The sequence below is a fragment of the Canariomyces notabilis genome (assembly GCF_033297395.1).
Source record: "Canariomyces notabilis strain CBS 508.74 unplaced genomic scaffold N656scaffold_1, whole genome shotgun sequence".
In the NCBI taxonomy this organism is placed as follows: Eukaryota; Fungi; Ascomycota; class Sordariomycetes; order Sordariales; family Chaetomiaceae; genus Canariomyces; species Canariomyces notabilis.
Window position 1 is genome coordinate 1706173 of NW_027041823.1, and position 20917 is coordinate 1727089.

Below are 20917 nucleotides of genomic sequence, written 5' to 3' on the forward strand. Positions count from 1 at the left end.
GTAGATAGGTTTTAATGGAGCTTCGCGGATGGGCCTCGTGTTATCCGACCCAAGTTACGTAATCCACTGCCAGCCCTCCTTTAGCCCCCTTATCACCCCTGACTGCTTGACAGAGACTTACAACCAAACTCAACTTGCCACTCTACAAGTCCGTCCGAGTAGCCACACCGCCGCGGCTCCTCCCATCAAGCAGCGCCAGCGCATCCTCCACCAACGCTCTCCCCTCAGCTTCACTGGCATCCTCTTTCCCTCCTGCTCCCTCCACAAGCTCCCGCATCAGCGGCTCCAGGGTCCCCCACCCCATCGAGTTCCTCCTCAGCACCCCCGGCGGCCTAGCACCTGGCGCTTTCCCCTTCCCCTTGCCCTGCTCCTCCTGAGGAGAGCCAGGAACTCTTACCCGGTCCCAGTCAAAGCTATCCTCGTCACCTTCCACCAGCTCCTCCTCTTCATCTCCTTCCCTGTGAGTTCCGTTCGTGTACTGAACCCCTGTGTACCGGGATCTTGGAGCTCCCATGACTAGGGCACGCTCCAGAACAGGCACGAGAACGTTGAGCCAGCGGTCGTTGGAGCTCTCCAGGCGGTCGAGGCGCTCGATGAGCACAGAGAGCTCGCGCTCACGCGTCTGGCGCAGGTCATCGTAGCGACGTATGAGGTCCTGGTGCGACTCGGAGCGCGTGACTGATGTGGGGCGTCCTCTCTGGCTTTGGCCGTCCCCCTGCTGCTGCTCTTGTGCATATCTCTCTGCTGTTGTTGTTGTAGTGGTGGTAGTAGTAGAGGTGTTGGGACGAAGGGATCTGTCTGCTTCTGCCTGCCCTTGCCCTCCCTCCGCCTCGTTAGGGCTTTGTTGCGTGGCTTCCAACAGGCGCTTGAGCGTCTTGAAGTTTGTGATGCTTGACAGTGGTCGGGGCTGTCGATGTCGCTGTGGTTGTGACTGTGGCTGTGACTGTGGCTGTGACTGTGACTGTGACTGTTCGGAACGCGAGGGCGGTGGGGTGCGTGAGGGGAAGCTGCTGGGGATGACGATGTCCGAGTGCATCATATAGCCGGTTGGGAACAAGCCCAGGGTGGCTCTGCGCCGGAGAGACCGGGGGCTCTCGGCTGGGGACGGACGGACGTCTGCCACGGTCATAACGGGCGTAATGCGGAAACTGGCCTCCTGCGCCGAGGGCAGTGATTCGTGCGAGTTTAGACTTGCAGTGGGATGTGATTGGGTTTGAGAATGATCGGGAGTACATGACGGGTCCGAAGACTCTCTGGTTTCCCAGATGGGGTCCAGGAGCCGGTCCTCCAGCAGTGAAAAGGTGAGCTGGAGCGGTCTGCCCTCAGAATATTCGCTTTTCCCTGCAGTCCCAGGGCCGAAAGTTGAACGGGGAGATTCATCAACCCCGGACAGGCCGTTGACGAGTTCACCATCAGCGTCCACCGCCCGCAGATAGCCTGATAATTCAGCTGCGAGCCGGGGCGAAGGGATCTGCACCGTCACCACATCCGTAGGAGTAGGCGCGCTGCTGGCCGAGTAAAAACTGCTGGCCGGGGATTGACCGTTGCGTAGAGATTCCGGGTCCAGTGACCGGCGGACTGGGGCTTTGGATTGGCCAGTGCTCCTTGAGGCGTCTTGGCGGAGACTGCCTTGGCTATGCACGCGGTGCACTTGGTGATGTGGGCCATTTGTTACTGAAACAATGGGAGAAATGGAGTTTTCTTGGAGCGCTGTCAGCTCAGGGGGAAGGGTGGCGGTGTTGTGGGCACCGACCGAGGTGTCTGCAGTTGGAGAGCTTGTCCGCCCAAGGCCCCTTTGCTCTGTTTCCGCCTCAACATTCTGTCCGGGACTGTCGTCCTGCCGAGAAAAGAGAGAAAAGAGATCGTTGCTTCCCAGAGCTGCATGGGGCCTCTTGCCCTGAGTCTGGCTATCCAGGGACTCTCGCGTCTCCTCAACCGGCTGCAGGATGGAAAGAGGTAACCTCCATGGTTCGTCTGGGGTGGACACGGGGCTACCGCTTGTGGGCTCCAGATGAGCATACTCGATGGGTATTGATATTGCAATGTGGCGGTGCCCTCCAATAGTCCGCCCGGCGACCGCTGAGTCTGGCAACTTTATGAGACCAGAGGCTCCCTCCGCCCCGTCGGCTCCGCTCTTTGACTTCTTCCGGAACGGCCAAAAAAGGCGCCGCTTGTTATCCTTCTGGCGCTTCCGGTCAGAAGAGCTTGATGTGCCAGGTGGCGGGGATGTGTTGCGCAAGAAATCAATCAGATCTCTTAACGTCTCCCGTTCGCTTGGACTGCTTCTCCAGGTTTGAATCTGCTCGTCACTGTCCTGACCTAGAAGGTCATCGTTGTAGAGTTTTGGTGCACCCGACATGTGGAGTTGCCTCTGGCGGCTGTCTTGTTGTGGTAGGGATTCGGGCTCCCCTGATCTGATTGTCGTGGTGGACGAAGCTGTCCGGCTGTGGGCTTGATGACCGCCGTCCTCCACTGATACCATGGTCTCACGAACAACATGGATACCCGTTCTGAGGGGGTCTGCTTGGGAAGACATGACCCCATCGGCCACTCGGCAGGACCGTGAGCCTTGGATGGTATGATGACTATGGGTATATCTGCGTGATCCTCATCTCCAGGTCCCTCCAAGCGCTCATCTGAGAGTCCCCAGCCCGCTCCGTAATGGGCAGGGCAGGTCAATTTGGAAACAGAGAGGATGAGCCAGAGTGTCCAGTGGTTCGTCCTGGATCAGAGAAGGGCAGGTGTGGCGTTCGAAGATGGAACATGTGAGATGCCATTGTCGACTAGAGGGAGTGGTCAAGCAAGCGACGGGCCATTTCGTCCACCCTCCATACCGTAATAGGAGGAAGCAGTTGGCTAGTGCAGAGTTAAGATGGTGATGGTTTCCACTAGGCAAGGCGCGCAGCAGTGACCTGATGGTGGCGATCCGGGCACCGTGCGAGAGTCTATCCGGTCGAGCTTGCCATGTGCTGTGTGTGCAAAACAGGGATATAAGGACAAACGAGCCAGGCCAGCACCAAGGACCAGGAACTGGTGCAGGAACAGCAAGCAGAAACCAGAGAGAGCCATCTTAGAAGGTTTGCGGCACTGTCTCCTGCAGCGCGCTACTGGTTAGGGCAGCTTGGGCAGTTTCAGAAGGCAGCGACAAGCTCACACGTGGACGATATGAGGAATCGCGACGGAGCGATGATGTCGGCAGAGGAAAGAACCGTGCACTTGCTTGCGGTGCGAGTATGGCAACCTCGGCACACGGGCAGAGTACATATCTCCCAGACGCCATTTTGGCCAGAATACCTCAAGTCCTGAAAGAGCCACACAACATCCCGTATTGAACCTTGGATCCAGCCCAATTGACCTGTGCCCGGAAGAATGCCATTGACTGCGATGGCGCATCGTTCCAGGTAAATTGGCCGTGTAGGAACATCTGCTAAGGAGGAGAACGTGCAGGTGCACTGGAATGAGTTCGGTTGAAGTCGAAGCGTGCCGTTGCAGCTCGGAGAATTTAGGCCAGTCATGTCTGCTTCCGTGAGCAGCAACTGCCGTCGGGATCGACATCGACCGGCAGCGGCACGGGAACAGCACAGTATATGATAACATACGTACTGTGCAGGATGAACTTGAACTTGAACTGCAGTAGACTTCAACGAGAAACTGAAGTTCTGCTCGCATCTTCAGTCCAGTGCCGTTGTTGAGGTTGAAGCGGGACCTCGCACCGTTCCAGAATACCGCGATTTACTTGCACCGAGAGGACCGCTAACACTCGAGGTTTCGCTCGGGTTCTCGCACCCTCCTCAACTCCGCGACTGACGTTTCCGTTTCTCCTAGATCGTTTCCCTCGACAGGCGAGCAAACCTAAACGCCAGTCTCTCTCCCTCCGTCATGGCAGTAGATACGGGAGAATGCAGCTGGTATAGGGTAGCGTCCCTTCACTCCTCTCTCTCTCCCCCTCCCCAAACCACGGTCAAACCCCTGCATTAACCACCGCTTACTCTCACTGAGGGAGGGAGCCCGAAAGAAGTTGCTGAAGCAACCCGAACGGCCCAATTCCACGCAGCAGTATCCACCTACCTACGCGTAGGTGCTTCATAGAAAAGACGATGACAAGCCCTGACAACCCGCGCTAAGGTCCTTGGAAGCGGTTCAACCATGAAGTGCAAGCCCAAATCAACCTGGAACCTGGAAACCTTTTCCTATCCACCAGCTTCTAACCGCAACCTACCCTCTCCGCATAAAGTGCAGACAGATGCCTATACAGAAACCCGGCAAATGGCCCCATGCCTTGTCTTTTTGAAACGCCTCTACCGTGCAATGTGTACCGGTATATATGCCGCTCGAAATCGACGCATCCCGTACGGCGCCAAAGGAAGAAAGGATCATATCGGGGGGTAAGACCGATGGGTGGTGACCCCCACCCATCCTTCCCCATGAAGGAAGAGGGGGAAAAAAGGACCGGTAAACAAACAATAGGTACCTAATACAAGATCTCATTCACCTTATCCGTATGTATCAACGCTTGTGCGGCTTCCGTCTGATGAACGGATCCGCCGTTGACCTCTTGGGAAGTGTCACCGGACCACCAGGGGGCTAAGGGGACATCAGCATCAAACAATGACGATGTGTAGCTAGCAACGTCACACTCACCTTCGGCGGCTTAGGAGGTCCATTACCCCCAGGGGGCCGGATGTGTGGCTGCGGAGGAGGGGGTCTCGACTGAGGCTGCGGCGGCTGAGTAGCATTAGGAGGAGGTGCTCGCGTGGGCGGAACCAAGCCCAGGACTTCCATCGCCGAGGGATCCACCGGCGGCGCTTTCGACTGCTGCTGTTTATGGTGCGTCGCAGCAGCCGTCTTGTTGGACTGATTCTTGTTTTCTTCGGTGTGATGCGCCTGGTGCGGTCAATCAGAGTTTCCTCGTGCAGCTGGCTGGCAGGAATCGCCCTACCTTCTTTGCGATGCTTGAGCGGCTGCTGGCGTCGCTATCGCGACGCCGTTTCTTGCCGCCAGCTCCAGCAGTGGATTGGATAATTGGCAGTCCCCCGCCTCGCGGTGCCGTTGAGATAACCTCTCCCCTTTCATTGAGGCCGCCGATACCTGCGCCACGGTAAGGCTGCGCCGGAGGTGTCACCACGTCCCGGTCTTCATTTGGTTTCGTTACCTGGGCTACCCGCTGTTGGAGGTATTGTTGTGGCTCCGCGGCGTCAGGCATATCCACATCCCCATCGCTTTGCACAGCGTCATGTCTCATCGCCGTGGGAGCTGCACCAAGCGATGCAAAGGCCGAAGACGACAACTTCTGACCCGGCTGGCTCAGCAAGGCCATGATGTTTCCGTTCGTATACCGGTCGCGCTGTTTTGCATCCTCAATCAGCTTGGCCCAGAACTCGCCCTGCACCAGCGCCCTCGAATCGCCCAGGATCCACAACGACGATTTGGCACGCGTCAGACCGACGTTCATACGGCGGATATCCGTCATGAAACCGATACCGCCAGTCGGGCTTGCTCGGACGCACGAAAAAATGATAATCTCGCACTCGCGGCCCTGGAATGCGTCGGTCGTGTTGAACTCAATCTCCTCCTTGATCCCCTCGCCGTACACCTCCGTGAATCTCTGCCGCAGCCGGAACAACTGCGCCTTGTACGGGGTTATGATGCCAATCTTGCCCTTCAAGTCGACATTACTATAGTCTGTGCGGAAACGGCGATACAGCTGCATCGCCACTTTGAGCTCTTCCTCGTTCACCAGGGACTGGTTTTTGGGGCCCCGTGACTGCGAGCCCTTTACGTCGAAAAATCGGTAAGGACCGAGCAGAACGCTTTGATGCCAGGGCTGAAGCCGCAGCCTTGCCATGTCGGCGCCGTCTTGGAGCAGCCCTTCGTAAAACTCCTTGCTGGGGAACATGCTGATCTCCGGATGCATACGGTATTGCATGTCGAGCAGATGCACGTCCTTAGCGTGGTTTCTCTGCATTCGGACGAATAAACTCTGGTCGTAGCCGTATCTTGCAGCCGACTGTGACAGGACCGTCGGGGGGAGCTGCTTGGGATCTCCGACAAGGATGCACTTCGTGCAGCCGTACTTAAGCGGGATAAGGGCGCTCAGCTCCACACACTGAGCAGCTTCGTCAATGATGACCGTTTCGAATTCGACGTTAAGGTTCTTGAACATCTCATGCCCACTGCCGCTCAGAGTTGCGCACAAGACCTGCGCCTTGTCAAGTATCTCTTGCTGGATCTGCCGGCGCTTTATTTCAGTCTCACGGGCTAGCGTATTCCCTCCGCTCTTGTCAGCATCGATCTTGGCCCCAATGTGCGCCTGGCGACGTTTGAGCTCGTCAAACTCTCGCTGTAACTTCATGGTGAAAGCCCGGTCATTTCCCTCTCGAGCCGCCTCCAGCTGTGGCCGCAGTTCGGCAATTTTGTTCTTGATCTCGCCAGCCTCCTTGTGCAGCGTCTCCCGGTCGCTGGGCCCGCCGTTATTGAGTTCGGCATCCATACGAGCCTTGACTAGCTCATCTAGTGTGACATCTTTGACGGCTGCGTTGATGGCATCGCTACGGCCGAGACGCAGTACATTGATTTTGTGGAACGTGCCGTTCATCGTCTTCACACCAGCCTTCAAACGCAGTACCAACTCATCAACAGCGGCGTTGCTGGGAGCGCACACGAGCAGCTTCTTGGAGGTAGCTTGCCCATTCGAGGTGGCGGCACCGGGTCTAGCAATCGGCACAGCACCGTTAGATGACTTGAGAACACCGGTAAGAAGACAGCCGACCATGGCGACAATGGTTTTGGTTTTGCCAGTGCCAGGCGGGCCCTGAATCAGAGTGAAGCCATCGTTCTCCTTGGCATTCAGAATGGCACGCGCTTGACCCGGGTTGAGTTGGTAGTTCTCCATTACCCCCTTGACCGCCTCGTCGCCAAACGTCAGCATCGGCGATGGTTCGGCCCTCAACACTTCGCCCATCAGATCATAGTACTGCAAGCTCTCCAAGGCTGCGTACTCTCGCTCGATTGTCGTCATGTTCGTGATTTTGACAACTTGAAACTCGGCGCCCGGCAGTAGAGCCGGTAAGATCTGGTTTCCTCTGGCATTCAGGCGGTAGACAACCTCGACAATATCCTTCTTGTAGGTTGTTTTCCATATCCGCGAGAGACAATGTAGTTCGGACGGCTGGTTCAACGGATCTTCCCCTTGAGATACAATCACGATGTCGCCTTCTGACAGGCCTCGATCTTTGTTGACAGCGGCTGGCACTGACGCGGTAACCTCCATGAACTTGTCCACCGTCATGCGGTTGAGCACCTTGATGCCAAAGGGCTTGGAAGTAGCTTCGTCTTTCGCAGTCACGAAGGAACGCCACGCTTCGTTGACGAGCAGCGGGAAGAAGGTCTGCTTGTAGCTGTGAGGGTCGGTATAGGTGTTGGAGACGTTCTCGCAACGATAGCCGTTGGGCGGGTCGTTGCCCTCGTGGAAAATGTCCCATTCTAATATGGCCTGGTGTAGTACATCCATCGGTGGAATCAGGCGTGCCCGCATATCCTTCGCGGACCTCTGTTGCTTCACCTTCTTCACGGGCCCACGCTTCTCGGCCAGTAGGAGCATACGACGACGGTCAGCGTCGTTCAGGGTCTTGGCTTTTTCCTTTGCTTTGAGTGCTATAAGCTCGTCTTCGTCGTCGTCCGATTCCTCTTCCTCTTCGGAAGAGCCAACCATTATCTCATCCTTCAGGGCCGGAGCATGGTCTTTGCCCCGGACACCAGCGATGCCCTGTAGGCCAGATCCCTCCCCAGGGACGGTCTTGGGTGCCCTTAAAGCCTTCGCTTTGGCAATAGCCTCGGCGTCTCTTTTTGCTTTCTCAGCCTTCTCCCGGGCTCGAGCTTCCTTGATAGACATCTGGGTCGCGAGGATCGCCTTCTCACTTAACTTGACCGGTTGTTTGGCCTTCAAGCCTTCCTCCTTGAGAGATGATAGAAGACTCGGCTTGCGCTTCTCGAAGTTTGGCGTGATCTCGGAAATATGATCTTTCACGGCGGCGGACAAATTCAAGCCCGCCTTGGAGAAGTCGAGCCTGCTCTGCTTCTTTTCCTTTGCTTCCTTCTCGCCAGGTCGGCCGCCCATGAATTGCTCCTCAATCACTGCATCCTCCCCAAGGGCTTTGAGCAGCTCGATCCGTTGCTCATTGGTCAGGTTGGTTTTCTGGGCATAGTCTATCCTTCCATCAGCGAGCCTCCTCTTCTTGAGCATGTTCCCCAGATGGGCCAGGGTCTTTGGGGGCAGATCCATGTCGTGCTGCTTCAACCTTGCTAGGAGTTTCTTAATGACCTCGATGATGCCCATGATGAGATACTTGTCTCTGAGCTGCAGCATGTCAGCGAGAGCGAACGAGTGCTTCCCGGGAGGCTCCAAGACGCCTCTCATAGCATTCGTCGTGGAATCCCCGTTTGGCGCAGTGCTGTTGCTGCTGTGCTGGCTTAGAGCGGAGGCCATCACACCGTCTTGAGCCAGGAGCTTGTTGGCCAGCTCCATGACGTCGCGGCAGAAATCCTCCATGATCTTCTTGTCAACCTTAATGTGCCAGACTCGCATCATTCTGAAGGAGTGGTCGACCGCATGCCATACGCACTCCCACCAGCGCTTAACTGCGGTGTACTCTTCCGTGGTGAGAGCCTTCCGCCTTAGCTGGCCTACAGAAGGATCGCATAGGCCGTTGAGAACGAACTCGCTGCACTTTAGGATGGGAATCATGTGGCTCCAAGGACTGCTGATATCCTTGATAGCCGTGACCTTGTTTACCGCCTCCGAGAAGGCATCCAGGAAGGGGCTGAAGTAGTCCTCCAGCATCTTGTTCACCGCGTCCGAGGGTAAGTCTTCGCCTGTGATGGCTTTGACCAGTTCGAAACCAGCTTCACGGATCGCATCTTCGCCGTGGATCAGCGACGATACTATGGGGTGTATCGTCGGGCTTTGGCGCTCAGAGCAGAACTTTTTCAGCTCTTCCCGTTTGAAGTCGGAGAGGCGGCCCAGCATCTTCCCTATTGCCACCGTCTGTTGCTGATACCTTTGGTTGAACTTTTCCTGCTCCCTTTTCAAGGTCTCCTTCCGCTTCGGAATGAACTGTTCAATATTCCTCAGCCGCAGGGTGGCCATCAGCATAGATTTAGCGAGCTCGACATGCCCAAGCTGGCCGTACCAGAGCATCTCGAGGAAACATTCCCAAAGCGCCCCTGAATCCCTGTTCACGGCGTCCTGGACTGGAGTCTCCTCGATCAAGGCTCTCCACTCAATCTCGGTGGCTCTGGCGTCCAGCGCAAGCGCAGAGTGCGTAATAGACATGGCTGCTTGGGAGAGCCCGACATTGAACGTGTCTCCAGGCCTGAGACTAGCCGCGGAAATGATCACGTCACTGTACTGCACGACCCTGTTGAGTAATTGATTGACCATGATGAGGGCGGTTCCTGTGTCGAAGGGCGTCTCTTGGTGGAGGAAACCATCCAGGGACTCGCTCAGGGTGACGAGGCCCGCGAGAGTGCAGGTGGCTTGAGCGGCTCGGTCGCAAGTGGGATCTCGGCGGAAGGTGTCAAAGAGGTGCCGAAGAAGCGATTCGCAAGCATCGGAACGCCGAGTGGAAGGCAGAGAACGGATGAATGCCCTCATCCAAGCAGCCAAGGCTGGCACCTGGCTACCCCCTTCGGTTACCATCATGTCTGACATCAGAGACTTGTTCAGGAACCTGCGGAATGCTGGGCATTTGAAAATCTCCTCGACAAGCTGGCTGGGAGTGACTTGGTCAAAGGCAGCCCAGAAAGCAGTCGGCGATTTCTCCATGAGCGCCCGTAGACCCTTCAGGACCATGGCAAGTGCCTCATCCGAATCTGTGGCCAAGTGCTCGAGAGCGAGGAAGTAGACGCTGGGCGTTACTTCCATCGCGCGGAGCGAGTTGATGATTTGTTTCTCGTTCAGGCAATGGAGGATGAACAGAAAGCCACGCCAGAATCTACAAATCTTTTCCGGAGGTGGAACTCCTCTCGAGATTGATACCTTCAAGATAGCGTCGGTCAGGTGGGGAGAGATGGCCCAGTCCCATTCCTGGTCCGTGATAGACCCAGGCGTCCGCTTCTCCCACGCGCATTCCGCAAACCTTTGCCTGACTGGCATCTCATCAAAGAGAAAGAAGGTCATTGTGGGTATGAGACCTCCTTGCATTCTAAGCGGCCTCTTACGCTGTGTGTTTTCGAAGACATAGTTGAAATCCTGCCTGTTTTCAGGGAGAGCGAGGTATGCCATGCAGCAGAGGGCTTCGAATAGGGCCAAAACAGCAGACATGTCATGGTCAGCCAACTTGGCCGTGGTCATAGGGCCGTTTTTTTCAAGAATTGCTCGGGCGCTTTTGAGCCCCCTGTCTATACGCTGTTTGTCGAACTCGTCGAGCTTCTTCTGCATGTAGTCAACATGTTCCGGCGAGAGGTGGCTGCGAGATTCATCAAGGTGTATCAGTGCCATGTACCGAGTCTCCATACTCACATAAGCAAATGTGGACTTACAGGCCCTTCAGATAGGCGTCACGACGCCGATGCCAGTTCCTCACACACGCATCGCACCTTGTGAGGCAGTCCTCAACGGCCTGTACCCAATTGTCGAGCCACGGACCTGCCGTCTCCTTGCCGAGACCGATCAAAATGCTAAGGTTGTATGTGACGTCGAATCTCTGCTCGTACTCCTTGATGCGGCGCGCCTTCTCCTCGACAGCTGCCCCTCCCTCGTCTGGAATATCGGGCTCGTCGTAGTTGGTGACATCGTCGTCGTCAATCTTGGGGCAGCAAACGTGCGCATCGGGAGGTCGGTCTTCGAAGGCGCGGTGCCATTGAATGGCCGCCTGGTATATGTCGTTGGAATCCATGGCGAGTACAAGCCAAGAGCGAAGGCCGCTTGGTGCGCGCCGAGTCGGGTGGAAATGGTTGGGAACTCGGCGGAGAACCTGACCATTCCTCTAGAAGGTTTGGATATTTGGGAGGAAGCGTGCCACGTCCAGAGACTCTGATAAAGATGGGTTGATCGAGGAAGCTGAACCTGAGGTGTTGAGAAGAGCAAAAGATGAAACCCCACGAATTTGAGGTGCGGCACGTGCGATTAAAAGGAATGGAAGAAAACCCAGCAGCTGAAATTATTGAGCCCAGATCGTTGGCGAAGAAGAATAGAGCAACCAGCCCGGAATCCTGCAAGTCGGCGCCGTGGCGGATCACGAAGGACCCGGGTTGACGTTGAACGCTTGAAGTGTCGAGCAAAAGGTGCTCCCTACTACGTGCATGCAAAGCGCTAATCAAGACGCGAAAGATCACTGACGTGGGTCCGCAGCGCGTGGCATGCCGCCCGCCTTGTGGGGCTATTTTAAGTGGCCCGCAATTCAAAGACCCCCTGCCACGCCAAGCTTTCACTCCTGAATCACCTCAATAGAAGGCGATAGATAACGTTTGATTGCTATTGTACCTTCTGCTCTGCAACAGTGCAAGTATTGTTGAGTTTGCTTCCTCCCATAGCTCTGCCGGTATTGAGCAAGTCAACTACGATATCAAGCTAAGCTTGCCAGAAGCACGCATCTTGCATGACTACTCCTCATCATCCTCCTCCTCCTTGACCTCGCTCTCCCCAAGCCCCTCACTCTCCTCACCCGCACCCACCTTTCCAGCCAAAACCCCGTTCCCATCTTCTTCAGAGTCCTCATCTTCCTGTACTTGTTTCTTCTTCGGCTTGGGACCAGACGCAGCCTCGTCCTTGCTTCGATCAAGCAAATGCTCCAGTGGGCACTGCGGCGCCTCATTCCAGTCCTTGGTGCCGGGCTTAGTGGCCTTCCTGCACTTAAAGCACTGCTGGCCGTGCCGTATGAACAGCTGATGCAGACCGTACTTCAAGTGGTCGGGCACCATAACCTCTCCGTGCCTGAAGCAGTTGTCCGGGTCGGCCCTTTCTGGAATCCAGGCCAACCAGCGGCAAAACTTGTGGACATGGGTGTCCACAGCAAAGCAAGGCATCCGGAGGCAGAACAAGGTGACGCACGCAGCCGTTTTTATGCCAATTCCTGGGTAGCTCACAAACTTCGCCATGGCCTCGTCCTTGCTCAAGCCATGCATGTAGTCGAGAGAGAGCAGATCCTGATCAGCAGTCCCCGTCGAGTCTACTCCGGCAGCTGCCGTCTGCTCCTTGGCCTTTTTGAGATTCTCTTCATAAACCATGTCGAGAATCTGCTTGATGTGTTGGGCTTTTTTGGGTCCATTCCCAGCCGCCCTGATGACTTGCACAAGCTCCTGATGTGACGAAAGCCGGACCTTGTCCCAGTCGATACTTCCAGCTCCAGTACCTCCTTGACGTGTGCCGTAGTGCTGAGCCAGATTCTTGATGGCGGCGTCCGCGAGTGCCATCAAAGTGTTTCCGCTAATAAGCGTTCTGAGGAGCGCGTCAAGAACACAAGGCACCTCGCCACAGCCAGCCACTTCAAGAGACGCTACCGGTATCTTGTCGGGCTGCTTGACTTCGCCGTGCATTTCAGTTAGAATTCTGTGCACCTCTTCGCAAGCCTCCGGAGTGGGAACCCGCCTATATGGATATGGCGAGTATCCCGGTGTCAGTCCGTACGGGTTTTCCTTGCCCCTTTTAACCATGATCCGATAGTTGGGGTCTAGCAGTTGCGTAGCATCAATGATGATCTTGTCCAAGGTCTTAACGATAGCGTTGTCCTTGAGCGTGATGCCTTTGATGATGACCAGTTTTCTGAGAACCTGCCTTTTAATGACTTCCGCCTCTTCTTCCTTAACCTGGACACGTTCTAGTGGACCCTTTGTCGTTGTCAGGTTATCCGCTTCATGAGCTGATGAACTTGTCCGCGCACGCTTGACGGGGCGCTCAGTCGTTTGGATGATGAGACCTCCAGATTCGCCGATTGGCTCTTCCAGCTTTACAGCCGGGTCTTGCAGTTGCTGGCCACCCATTTGGACCTTGACTCCAGGCTTAGTGACCCGGAGAGTGATCCGCGTCTGCTTCTTCTGCGTCGGGATGGTGTTCTTCTCACCAGGCTGTGAAACACCTGTGAGAGCGGAATTGGGAGCTGTGCCCCCTTGACTGGCTGATGGTTCATGGTCGCTTGACGTCGTCGCATTGGCGAAGCCAATGCCCATTCCGTGTGGCAAAACCCAGCCACCCTTAAGGGGTTGCGCCTGCTTCGCTGTACGTTTGCGCTTTGAACCAGCTTTCTTGCTTTGCGTGTCATGGCTGACTGTTGGCTCTGTCGTTCCGACGGGTGTTTGAGCCTGGGAACCATCCATTGAAGCTGCTGCCGCAACTCGCAGCACGCCGGCTGTCGCCGCTGCTTCCGCCAACCTTCTGGCTGCCCCGCGGGTCTGCATCATGAGGAGCCTGGATTCGTAACTAGTAGCGCTTTCCGGTGGTCTTCACGGCAAGGCCGATGTTTCCCTGCAACTGAATGATCTTCCTCAGAGTTTGCGGGACCGATGTTCGGTGTCTGGTGTCTGAATGGACCTCAAGCAGTCCTTCCCTCACCGCAGGGTCAGCGGCCACTGCGCGAGATAGCGATGAGCTGTGGGCTGACGAGACAAGTCAAACGAGTGAGAACCAGTAAAAAGAACGATGTGGGGAATGAGTTGTGATTCGAGATGCGTGACGACCGGGAGCGCTCGAAGCTAAATGATTTCCAGTGTGGTATCGCTTTTGGTCGTGTTGTAGCTACAGGTGTAGAGATTTCGCGGGGTACTCGCGTCGGGAAGGGTTCAGTTATACTTTGTGAGTTGCCCAAGGGTCTTGCTTTCAGATCTGAGAAACGAACTCCCACTGATGTGCTGATCTATTTCATCGTATATATCCTGTAGAAATGTGGCAGGTTCGACCGTGCTACTGTAGGCTCAAGGTTTCGTTCGATCCTTTCACCGTGTTCGAGGCATCAGGATTCAAACAGGCACAGTTAGTACACCATACTGTAGGTCCGTACTCCAAGCACCCGCTAATCAGGAACTTATCGACAGGCAAATCTTTAGAATAAGGGAGAATACTTGATCAGGTAGGCTTCAAGTTCCAGATAACACCCTTCCATGTTAAGGTTTGGTTGTAAATGGCAAGAGCGTCCCCCGATTCAGGGGTTCCAATGCAGCAGGTGGGACAGTTCAGCCGATGAAGCTGATGAGTGTGCAAGTAGGAAGGTGCGTCTGAAGTTCAGGGCCAGCTTGAGCTCAGAACACTGGAAGACGGCATCTATGGGCACCTGGCATGCTAGGTACTGGACCTAGATAGGTAGGCAAGATTCTCTAGGTCTTCAAGCTTTCCATCGGTCAGCTATGGGTTCCAGGACACCACCGATTACTGCAGGCACTAGAGAAAGCTAAGAAACAATGTCAGATGCGAACCGGCAAATGTGTTGCGTCATATCGATCTCATCTCATTTTTGAGAATCATTACGGTGGGAAAGGAGCTCGTGATTACAAGAGAGTGAGAAGGCCTGCTAGTGCGAACAAAGGAGCAAAAAAAGACTTGGAAGACCAAGCAATGGTCGACTAGATGTGTCTGAGTAACCCTGTCGTTGTTTGGCCGAATGATAACAAAGTACAGGATTCCAAGCCAAAAGCAAGCGAAGAAAGCAAAGGAGCACACAATGCGCCGCCAGGCTGGTAAGCGGGACAAGATACAAGAGGCCCTAATACACATACAAACTGTCAGTCAGACTGCAATATTGTATGTATGCACGCAATTTGTTACAGATCCAATATAAATCAGGACATGTTTCTCTCCTCAGCGACAATCTCAGCAGTCAAGGTTTTGTCAAATAGAAAAGTCATCAGAAAACAGACGAAGATGTAAAAACCCGGTTTGACTTACCTCAGGCGCTTTATCTTGAGCAGCCTAGCCTAAGGAGCCTGCCTGTTGTCCTCAGCACGAGGTATGGGAAGTCTGTGGACAAGACAATGGATATGGACGGTTGTCGGAGGAAAAGTTAAAACAAACTTGCTGCTGTGCCCGTGGCCCGGGGATAACCTGAGCGTCCGGGGCCGGAAGACAGTTCCTCCGGTAACCCTAACCCTTAACGTTGGTTGCCGTTCCAACGCCATGGCTGTTTTTGTGGAGACCAAAGCCCCTGAAACCCCCTGACAAGCCGAAAACCACTCAGTGCAGCACTCCAAGTTGAAGTCACTCATGAGGAAGTAGAAATTGCATGTAGTGTACTCTCTGCATTTACCTGGTCTATAAAGGGCAAGTGAATGAAAACTTGGAAATGAAACCAGAAAATGACTCGGACTTAGATGAAACAAGTAAGGCAGTCAAAGGCGTTGTCTCGCTTTCTGTCCTGTTTGTTTAAAGTACTTGTAACTTCCGCTCACGCTTGGGGTAGTCAATAACATTTGTCCGAGATAGAGTGAACACAATTCAATCCAATCCAACATCTCACCCTGAGTCACATCTGGCCTTATGACCAGGCCCCATCTGCCTCATTTTGATAGAGAAGATATATAAAGGCGGTTGGATAGGTACTGTGATGTTTGGCTCTTTGGCTACTGAGCTACCAGAATGCCATCAGTGGCACTCATACCTCTAGTCCATACTCTCGTCTGTTACATGCATTGAGACCTGAAGAGCTGTCTATATAAGGGACCTTCCTCTTAACAAGAATCGTATTTCCTAGAGATAGTTGTTTTATTAGTAGGGGCAACAGGATTTAACTTGAACCTTATCCTTGCAGTAGCCATTGTTCTATCACAGGGCTGGTTGTCCTTGTCGTTATTCTAGCATCATCCTTAAGCATGGCTTGTGGAAAGATAGGAGTAGAGAGAGGAAAATGAGTTCTGATTTGGCAGATCTATCCACGGATAACAAGTCAGGTTAAACCCCACCAAAGTCAGATGGAAGATACCCCGTATTACGGTTTTCTGAACCCCCTCTCTTGTTACAGTACTCTGCTTATCTAGCGACAGAATTCTCTTGCGCAGCTTCCAGAAACCATCCTCGTGGAAAAAGGAGCGGATAGTCGTGGGAAAGTCAAATTTCCCACCATAATCCTCACTCACTTGGACAAACCACTCCAAGAACCAGCAAGCTCGATTACAGATGTTGCCATCTTCTGTTATTGGCTGTTTGCCCTTCCATTTATATTCGGAGCGGTTTCACCACATTGTTCTCATCTATTTCTACAAGAGTTTGCCGTCCTCCTCTTTCGTTTCTAACTTCAACCACTGTACAGTTTCGTGAGTCAATCCGCCTTTCAGTAACTCACCCAACAAACTGTATTGTGCAAGCCTTCAAAGTACAGACAATCATAACCCTTCTGCCCACATATAAGACCTAGTAGTGCCACCGTGCTGCTTCGTTCTTTTCTCTTGTCTAGGTCTGTTTTTCGATTTCACTTCTACTCCCTGCAATCCAGCTATAATGGAAAGCGCTAAGCGCCGTTCCCTTGCTGGAACCTTATCAAATCCACTAATTGTCGACGACGACGATGATGGTGTTGAAGATTACAGCACCAGAATCAGGCGTGTCCGAGAGGAAGCCGGGGACGCCCGGGAGTTCGAGAACTGGCTCGCTCAGAGAGATCTCCATCGCGACGAAAGTCAAAGTGTACAATCTACTCCTTCCAGCGACAATGATCGGGCGGATGTCATTGAAAATTTTATCGAGGACTTTCTCGGTGACGACATCGCTGAGATAATCGATCTAACCGGCGACGATGATCCTATCTCAAATGCAAACCTTCCACTCCCAAGAGCCCAGGTCGTCGGAACAGAGATTCCGAGTCTCACATTGGATAGTGGCTTACGGTTAAGGCCTGGAACAACCGTTGAGCTGGAGCAACCGCTTGGGAGATTCAGGATAACCTTTCTGAGGATTGAGCGTCTCCTTCAACCCGAATCCAGCAGCGAAGTTCAGATCTGGGGTTACGGCTACTCACGGACTCGGCAGTTGAACGGCATGCTGCCATGCAGGCTGAACGAATTGGTGCAAATCGCCGAAATATCCAACTCGGATCCAAGGCCGTCTAAAGAGCAGGCCCTGGTAAATGCGCCAGTGGGACTGGTCAAGTCAATAAGGCAGTTGCGAGTAACGAATGCTCCGTTTCCGGAGCATCGTTTTGATGCCACCGATTACGCCGAGATGGGAAAGGCTTGGATAGAACAGCACGGGCACCTTGTATGCCGATACCGGTATCTCGTCCACTACAACGGTGACTGCCCAAAGCCATGTGAATGGGCACTAGAGCGTGTCGACCAGAGGGATGCCGACATGGAATACCGGATGGAGGACGAACATGTTCTCAACTGTTGGAGGGGGGGAAAGATCCCAGGAGGGTCACACAACCCCCAGGGACCAGGTCGTCCGGCGTTGAACGCCGAGGGCAGTCAATCTCCCGGAAGTGCTCGGCCGTTGATGCTTTTCCCCGGGCAGAAATACACTGCGGGGGACGTGTTTGCTGGTGCGGGTGGTGCTTCGAGGGGTATCGAGCGGGCTGGGGTGAAGCTTCTTTTCGCCGTCGACCACTGGGCCAACGCGGTCGAGTCGCTAGAGAGCAATTTCCCCGACAGTAGAATCTACCAGATGGAGGTAACCGACTTCATCCAAGACAAAGATATCCACCACAACGTGGACATGTTGCACCTCTCGCCTCCCTGCCAGTTCTGGTCACCGGCCCACACCGTGGCAGGCAGAAATGACGATGACAACATCGCCGTGCTCTTTTCCTGCACCGACCTCATAAACAAGTTCCGTCCAAGACTCTTTACGTTGGAGCAAACTTTTGGGATCCTTAGCCCAAAGTTCAGCAATTATTTCAACATGCTAATGGACGGATTCACAAGGCATGGATACTCTGTACGCTGGAAGGTAACGCCCTTAGCGAACTACGGCGTCCCGCAAAAGCGACGACGGCTGCTCATGGTCGGCTCCGCTCCCGGTGAGAAACTCCCGCCACTACCACCCCCTACACACAGCAAGAACGGCACGGGCGGACTCAAACCCTGGATGACGCCCAAGGCAGCGCTTGCTCCACTGGAGCGCATGTTCCGAGATGGCCGCAACCACCACCACGCACTCCACCAGCCGGACCGCTGCCGGCAGTGGAACCCGCCGAAACCGCCCTGGGACCCGAACCGGCTGGCCAAGACAATTACATGCAATGGCGGGCAAAACTACCACTGGTCCGGCAAGCGTGATTTCACCCTGCTCGAGTACGCCGTGCTGCAAGGGTTTCCGACCTGGCACCGGTTTCGCGGCAGCTACATCAAGAAACAGATCGGCAACGCCTTTGCGCCGTCGGTTGTGCGCGTCTTCTATGAGCATCTTGTCCGTTGGCTGCTCGAGCAGGACGGGTTCGATCCAGCTGCTGTGGTGCGGGGTCGCGGAAACCTGCCGCCGCCGGGTGTTATTGACCTGGATGTGGAAGACAGAAGGGATGGAGATAACCATGCTGGTGGCCAACAAAGAGAGGCGGGGAGGGAGGAGGTTGTCTACCTCGGAAAACGCAAGCGGCGGTCCTCGTCTGCCTTTCCACTGGGGAGGAGACGGCCGCGCAGCGATGAACCTGAGGAGGATGATGACGCAAGGTCAGACAGGAGCGAGACGCTCCGCGCTGAGGATGACTTCGCCCAAGATGACAGACCAGCCCTGGATTATGCAAACGTGGTGGATCTGACCGGAGACAGCGGCGACGATATCAACCAGGCCGCGCTCGGGGGAGGTTCAGCGGACAATCCTTAGGAGTTGTCGGATTGACGCTGTGTTTGATTCTCCTGAGAGAACTACCAGAACTGGCGGGTGAGGGTTGGTAATCACCGGCGGTGGGCGTGGATCAGGGAGGTGAGGTCGTGTTCGTCATTTCATTTAATCCTGATGGAAAATGGTGTGGCCTTGGAGGGCGTGTTTGAAACGGGCATTTGGGTACGGTTCGTGCTCGGCCATCATGTGATCACTGCCTTGGAGCATTAATGTCTTTGATGGGAAATGCATGCCATATGCCTGCTATACTGGGTTTGGGGGTGCCTGTAAGACACGGATCTGGGGCAAAGATGTGTCATAGAACGGCAATATTGACGGGACCGGAGTAAGAGAGAGAGGTTACAGATCATCGGAAGACTCACTAATTGAACTGTGTCATGCACGATCCGCCCCTTAACTCGATACCAATGGATACCCGCCCACCCAGCATATGTAAAGACAGGCAAGTACAGTACAGCATTGTGCCATAAGTTCGGAAAGAAAACCCAAGTCAATTGCAAACCCTCCGTGATAAAGTAGAACGAACGACACCACCCCATGCCCCAGAACGCCTTACAACTACCCAGGCTAAGCCAAAAGCATCCGCAAACCAGAGAAGAAACGGTAATCCCAACGCTGCCCACCCAAGTGCAAAGTGCAAACCCCCTCTTCCATATCAACATCAGACCAAGCCCGCCCGGCATGACAGCATCACTCCTCCTCGCTCACCTCGCTCTCATGCCCTTCATCCTGGACTTTATCAAACTCCTTTAGCATCTCCGCCTCCAAATCAGCCTCCAGATCCCCAAAGTCCTCATCCCCTTCAGCCCCCTCCCCATCCTCAGACCCAGCATCAAAGGTATACACCTCAGGCTCAACCGCGACAGGATTAGCAGCAGCAGCAGCGGCAGAACCACCAAATCCGTGCAACCCCCTCATCCCCTGCCCCTGCCCCTGCTGCCCCTCATCATCCTCCTCCTCCTCCTCCTCTTCCTCCTCCTCATACCCCTCCTCCTCATACCCCTCCTCCTCATACCCCTCCTCCTCCCCGCCATAGCCTTCCTCCTCCGCCTCTCGCCCAGCCCCAGCCCCAATCCCAAGCCCCAGCCCAAGACCCACAGAGGCATCGGCATCAGCCATCATCTCGTCGCCCTCATCGTCGGTCTCACTCTGCATTTCCCGCGCAAACTCGGACCACCGCCGGGTAACTGCCACGGGCGGGGCACGGCTGACGGGTGGCTGGAAGGATGATGGGTTGCCGCCGGGGTACTCGACCGTGAGCACGTCGTCGGCGTCGTCGTCGTCATCCTCATCTTCGTCGTCTGAGCCTTGTGCCCGTTTTTGTTGTTGTTTTTGTTGTTGTTGCTGTTGTTGTTGTTGTGGAGGTGGAGCCGACGGGAGGGTCAAGGCCACGCTCTTGCTGATGGACTTGGTTTGCTTAGTCTTGTTGTCGGGTTTGCTGCTGCTGTTGTCGGTCTTGCCCGTGCCGCTCTTGGTTGTCGCTTTGGACGTGTTGCTGGTGGCTTTGTTGGCGGGGGTTGCTTTGCTGCTGCCGCTGCCGGCTTGTGACTTCTCTGCGGCGGCGGTGGTGCCCTTGCCTTTCTGGGGCTTGCTGCTTGTGCCCGTCTTGACCTCGAGCTGGGGGAACTGCTTGCGCAGACTCTCAGCGTTGGTTTCCGTCGGGGTGCGCGTCAGGTTCATGTGGAAGGTAGAGTCGATGCGGTGCAGCACGAAGGCCTTGCGGGCCGGGTCGAAGATGAGGGCGTAGTTGCCGTCGTCGGTGGTGCGGGCGCCATTGTATTGGTATTTGTTGCCTTGGTCATCGAAGCCGAGGTTGTAAGAACCGTCGTTGCCGGACTTCTTTAGCCGCGCAGTGTTTGGAGCGGTTTCTGACGAGAGAGTTGGGCGGTGATTGTCTGTTGCAAGGTAGTGGGTTATGTTAGTGAGCACAGCCGTAAAGCGACACCGTCTTTAGCGGGCTTACACCGTATCGCCGTGTATGCCTCCTTGGAGGGCTTGCCCAGCAGAGCATCGCTGAGGATCACGGGGTATTTCCCCGGCTTGGTGGGGTCTACAATCCCCGAGGCAGCCATGGTGCGCTGCTGTCGCGGCGGCGGCGGAGAGATGCTGGCCGAGCTAAAGCGGAGGATGGGCATCGTGAGTCCGCGTCCGGGGGCCTTTCAA

The 20917-nt window shown here is 54.9% G+C and overlaps 7 protein-coding genes across 7 annotated transcripts; 1 reads left to right on the forward strand and 6 right to left on the reverse strand.

Moving 5' to 3' along the window:
• Positions 1–58: 58 nt before the first annotated feature.
• N656DRAFT_44080 (uncharacterized protein) lies at positions 59–2726 on the reverse strand. Its single transcript, XM_064809665.1, has one exon. The coding sequence runs from the start codon at positions 2534–2536 to the stop codon at positions 143–145; it is 2394 nt and encodes a 797-aa protein (XP_064675084.1). The 5' UTR covers positions 2537–2726; the 3' UTR covers positions 59–142.
• N656DRAFT_44068 (uncharacterized protein) lies at positions 2697–3942 on the reverse strand. Its single transcript, XM_064809664.1, has 2 exons — positions 3155–3942; positions 2697–3094 (listed from the first exon to the last, which is right to left on the reverse strand). Exons 1-2 carry the CDS (start codon positions 3667–3669, stop codon positions 2857–2859), a joined length of 753 nt encoding a protein of 250 aa, XP_064675085.1. The 5' UTR covers positions 3670–3942; the 3' UTR covers positions 2697–2856.
• Positions 3943–4506: 564 nt separating this feature from the next.
• Positions 4507–10895, reverse strand: N656DRAFT_699789 (uncharacterized protein; the record flags this gene model as incomplete). The annotated part of the gene is made up of 4 exons (XM_064810813.1): positions 4507–4584; positions 4642–4884; positions 4940–10466; positions 10540–10895. The coding sequence occupies 4 exons, from the start codon at positions 10893–10895 to the stop codon at positions 4507–4509; spliced, it is 6204 nt and encodes a 2067-aa protein (XP_064675086.1).
• Positions 10896–11697: 802 nt separating this feature from the next.
• On the reverse strand, positions 11698–13239 carry N656DRAFT_684951 (DNA glycosylase; the record flags this gene model as incomplete). Its single annotated transcript, XM_064810611.1, has 1 exon — positions 11698–13239. A coding segment is annotated over one exon (1542 nt), but the record flags the coding sequence as incomplete, so codon positions are not given.
• A 690-nt stretch (positions 13240–13929) lies between these two features.
• N656DRAFT_743890 (uncharacterized protein) lies at positions 13930–14965 on the reverse strand. Its single transcript, XM_064812865.1, has 2 exons — positions 14053–14965; positions 13930–13951 (listed from the first exon to the last, which is right to left on the reverse strand). Exon 1 carries the CDS (start codon positions 14699–14701, stop codon positions 14420–14422), a length of 282 nt encoding a protein of 93 aa, XP_064675088.1. The 5' UTR covers positions 14702–14965; the 3' UTR covers positions 13930–13951; positions 14053–14419.
• A 1452-nt stretch (positions 14966–16417) lies between these two features.
• N656DRAFT_833783 (S-adenosyl-L-methionine-dependent methyltransferase) lies at positions 16418–18793 on the forward strand (the record flags this gene model as incomplete). The annotated part of the gene is made up of 1 exon (XM_064818698.1): positions 16418–18793. The coding sequence occupies one exon, from the start codon at positions 16418–16420 to the stop codon at positions 18734–18736; it is 2319 nt and encodes a 772-aa protein (XP_064675089.1). The 3' UTR covers positions 18737–18793.
• A 651-nt stretch (positions 18794–19444) lies between these two features.
• On the reverse strand, positions 19445–20889 carry N656DRAFT_793985 (uncharacterized protein; the record flags this gene model as incomplete). The annotated part of the gene is made up of 2 exons (XM_064817226.1): positions 19445–20649; positions 20718–20889. 2 exons carry the CDS (start codon positions 20887–20889, stop codon positions 19445–19447), a joined length of 1377 nt encoding a protein of 458 aa, XP_064675090.1.
• Between the last annotated feature and the right edge of the window lie 28 nt (positions 20890–20917).

What these genes read in the sequence shown, in the direction of transcription:
- N656DRAFT_743890 (XM_064812865.1), bottom strand. Translation starts at nt 14,701, where the DNA reads ATGTGTATTAGGGCCTCTTGTATCTTGTCCCGCTTACCAGCCTGGCGG.
- N656DRAFT_44068 (XM_064809664.1), bottom strand. Translation starts at nt 3,669, where the DNA reads ATGCGAGCAGAACTTCAGTTTCTCGTTGAAGTCTACTGCAGTTCAAGT. An exon ending in ATTCCTCATATCGTCCACGT is followed by an intron (nt 3,095 to 3,154) that starts GTGAGCTTGTCG and finishes AGCGCGCTGCAG; the next exon opens with GAGACAGTGCCGCAAACCTT.
- N656DRAFT_44080 (XM_064809665.1), bottom strand. Translation starts at nt 2,536, where the DNA reads ATGTCTTCCCAAGCAGACCCCCTCAGAACGGGTATCCATGTTGTTCGT.